Raw genomic sequence first — 3653 nt, forward strand, 5'->3', positions numbered from 1 at the left:
ACGTATTCTTTTGTCTACGGTTTTAGAAAAATTATAGTTTAAGTTTAATTATCAATTTTATATAAAAAAAATTGTTTAATTAAATATTATCGAGAATTACTTTATTTAATTAAAATGTAATACATATAGATAGATATAAAAGAGAAGACAATATTGTTTCTTTTATCAAGTAGTTGTATTTCAGAAAATAACGAAATCTTCATGACCTTTACCAATAAAAAAAATACACTACCATGAAATGGCAAGTTTGTGTTCACAATAATTATCTTAAAAGTTATACCAAAAATAATTTTAATAGGATGACAACAAAAACTATTAAAATTAAACATAACCATATACATGTTAAACTAGGTATTTTAAATCCCTTCCCACACAAAGTTCCAACATTAGAGAAAAACAATAATTGGTTGAGGAAAACATTTGTTCCTATCATTTCACATCCTAAAAATTGAATTAAGAAACAAAATTTTATAAAAATCTCTCCCTTCCAACCATTGTTACAGAACTACCACACCAGTGAAACAGTTTAAGCATATGATGGAATTTTTATGCACTAAATTTCTTTTCTTAATACTAACAACATGTACATATTTGAACTACAAATAGAGTGCTGAACAGTTCTAAGTTTAAACAGGTTCATTCTTACAAAAGGAGTCTAGATTCAGAATGTCATTTTGAATTTTACTTTAATATTTCAAGCTGAGAGAGAATAGAAGGACTATTGCAAATGATAACTACTCAAAAGTCAAAAACAGTTTCAAGACATGTGAGGATAAAGGTAAAAAGACTTGAGTAGTTCTCAGCAATTCATTCACTGTGACCAGACTTATAAGTAGAAACAAAGGATTTACGATTTCGTTTTTGGGGTGCTATGATGATGAAAGAGGGAGAATGGAAGATCAAATTGAAACTGAAAGTGTAGAAAAGGGTTTAAATTTGGAAGTGTTATAGCATTATAAGACAACAGGTAGCATTGTAAACTCTCAAATTCATGATTGAAATAAAGAAAAGAAGGAATTAATGATAGGGTATCACCGAATGGAACCATCAAAATCAGACTTACCCAGGAAAAAGGAAACTAAAAATGAGAGCAAAGAACAAAACAAGTAGATAAAATAAATGATACTGGGCCTCACTTCCTATCTGATCATTGTAACTGGTAACATGAAAAGGAAGAAAGCTATTGCACAACTTTGAAAATGGTTACTTGCATTGCACACCCGCTTCAGCAGCACGACGAGGCGTGTTTTTGCGCCTGCTTCCATTATGCCTAAAGCCATTGGACTTTGTCAACTCTGCAGTGGTGCTTGATCCATTGCCAATGCCATTTTCTTCCTCAACTGACTCTAATTTCTCTTTTACCTGTGAGCTTCTCTTCCTTTTCCTTCCATTTTCTGCTGCTGTGGGACTTTTAATCTCCTTGTTAGAGATTCCATTCTTCACACTGATGTCACTGTCATCTTCTACTTTCTCTACTTCTTCTTCATCATATTCATCCTTTAGCGGTTTTTGTGGCCTCCCTCTTCTCTTTTGCATGGGAACTTTTTCATCCTCCCCACTTGCAGTATCCTCGTGATTGATAACAGTTAGTTTTTTACCCTTTCCTCTACCTCTACCCATGCTCTCAAAATCCTCACAAAACTCGTGCTCATGCAAACAAGGATCACACCTGCAACAAAAACACACAATGTCACACATACTATATTCAATAGAGATGCAATAATAGGATTCTTAGAGATAAAGAGGTAAAGCCTTTAAAAAGGGTTGCACAAACACAAGCTTAAGAGCCACCTCCACAGCATTACAAAAATGAAATTCTGATCTGAAATAATATCATGGCTATGATTTGTCACAGGACAAGAGAAGAAACAAAAAGAAGTGTATTCCCCCATTTGATTTTATATAGAAAGAACAAAACTTTTTCCTGGCCAATTGTGCTTCAGCTTGCCACACTTTTATTCTCCTGGCTTAAACCAATATACTGTACTTCTGGGGCTTGATCTTTCAGTGAGACCACAAAATTACTAAATACTTCAATTTTTAGCTGTATGGAAAAACTTCAGTCTTTAAAAAACTGAAAAAAACTAGGTAAAAGAGATGCATCTTCCCAAAACTCATAAAAAAATAGATTAGGGCATATAGGAACACTAAGAGAAATTGACAGTTCAGTGAAATTGTAAATCAATTGAGAAATAATGAACAAGATAAGCTTCTAATCTCTAAACCCCAAAGAATCTCCAGAAGAATCATAATAAACCACGAAAGCAATAAGCTTGTAATTGGAGAGAACTGACAACAATCGAAATCCACCAAGTCACCATAACCTCTCGAAACCCATAAATCGAAAAGCACAGAGAACATAAGCGGGCAAAAGAAACGCATTTCTAATCCTAATCCAAATTCAAGGAACAGAATAAAAAAAACAGCAGCAAAAATAGAAAGAAATAATTAAAAAAAAAAACATACTAACCGTGAATGATGATAAAAAGATTGGCACAGGCAGCATGAGACTCAAGGAATGGAATCTGCCAAAGCCCTCAAAAGAAGAACTCTAGAAGAAGCAACACCCAGAGAGTTAGCATTATTATTTATCGGGAAGCAAGTAGATTCGAACAGTGAAAAACTGAAAAAAGAAATAAAAAACGTAAATTTTTCAAAAGGGCATAAAGAAAAAGGCAGAATGATCTTAAGAAGAAGAAGCAGAAGAAGAAACAATGAATACCCATATGATGAAACATTGAGAGAGATTGATTGGTAGAGTAAAATGAGGATTGGGTCTAATGGAGTTCCAAGTTTGAAGAGTGAAAGAAAGGGCCAAATGAAACAGAGGCGAAGTAGGGATAGAAAGAAAGGAAGAAAGAAAGAAAGAAAGAAGAGTTAATAGATATTTGTGTATTGGTTCTGAGCCTGTGACTCTGTGTACACTTGGTGTATTTATTTATTTATTTAATGCTTATATCGCTCAATGCAAAGCGTGAACAAGGGACATTCTCGTAATTTCGAACCAAAGTGTCTGCACAGATAAAAGAACAGTGTACAATGAGCAGGTACACACATATAAAAGAACCGTTAGTGGTTGTGTTTGGTGCTTACGTGTGTTGTGCACTTGTGAAACCTAGTTCAGTGCATGTCGAATTTTCAAGTGCAGATTGCATGGAATCTGTGGTGTCTTTCAAGTTCCAACAACAACGATAACTGAAACCTAGGTAATTGGAAAATGAGACATTCTCTTTAGGGACATAGATTATTATTGCATTGCATCATGTTTCAAATTAGAATCTGTGATGTGAGTAGGATTCAGACACTGCTTTAATTTGTACCCTAATAGAAAAATATTATGAAATGGACTACATTGAAATCATCAATGACAACAAAAATTAAATCTAAAATATTTGTTTTAAGCTATTTTGCACTAATCATGTTCGTGGATAAAATAGATGGAGGATTATAAATAAAATTTGTAAAAAATATTTGTAGGGTTTAGGGTAACGTAACAAATGATTGGGCTATCAATGTGTTATTAAGTCATTAAAGAACTAGTGCTACTTGATGAAGAAGACTAAAAGTGACAATGAAAAAATGTTCAAGAATTTTCACCCATCAAAATTTAGGGCAAAAATTCTTAAAAATGATCTACGGGTGCAGAAAGTTTT

At 33.3% G+C, this 3653-nt stretch overlaps 1 protein-coding gene across 2 annotated transcripts; it reads right to left on the bottom strand.

The window, feature by feature from the left end:
• Positions 1 to 968: 968 nt before the first annotated feature.
• On the bottom strand, positions 969 to 3031 carry LOC137835780 (uncharacterized). Of its 2 annotated transcripts, none has more exons than XM_068644435.1 (3): positions 2723 to 3031; positions 2471 to 2551; positions 969 to 1669 (listed from the first exon to the last, which is right to left on the bottom strand). In XM_068644435.1, exon 3 carries the CDS (start codon positions 1618 to 1620, stop codon positions 1204 to 1206), a length of 417 nt encoding a protein of 138 aa, XP_068500536.1. In that variant the 5' UTR covers positions 1621 to 1669; positions 2471 to 2551; positions 2723 to 3031; the 3' UTR covers positions 969 to 1203. The 2 variants fall into 2 exon arrangements, with proteins under 2 accessions (XP_068500536.1, XP_068500537.1); XM_068644436.1 differs by having other exon boundaries at positions 2471 to 2623; positions 2723 to 2927.
• Between the last annotated feature and the right edge of the window lie 622 nt (positions 3032 to 3653).

Source organism: Phaseolus vulgaris, chromosome 5 (assembly GCF_000499845.2).
Source record: "Phaseolus vulgaris cultivar G19833 chromosome 5, P. vulgaris v2.0, whole genome shotgun sequence".
NCBI lineage: Eukaryota > Viridiplantae > Streptophyta > Magnoliopsida > Fabales > Fabaceae > Phaseolus > Phaseolus vulgaris.

Bases quoted from the DNA above. Each gene is read 5' to 3' on its own strand.
- LOC137835780 (XM_068644435.1), bottom strand. From the start codon at position 1,620: ATGGGTAGAGGTAGAGGAAAGGGTAAAAAACTAACTGTTATCAATCAC.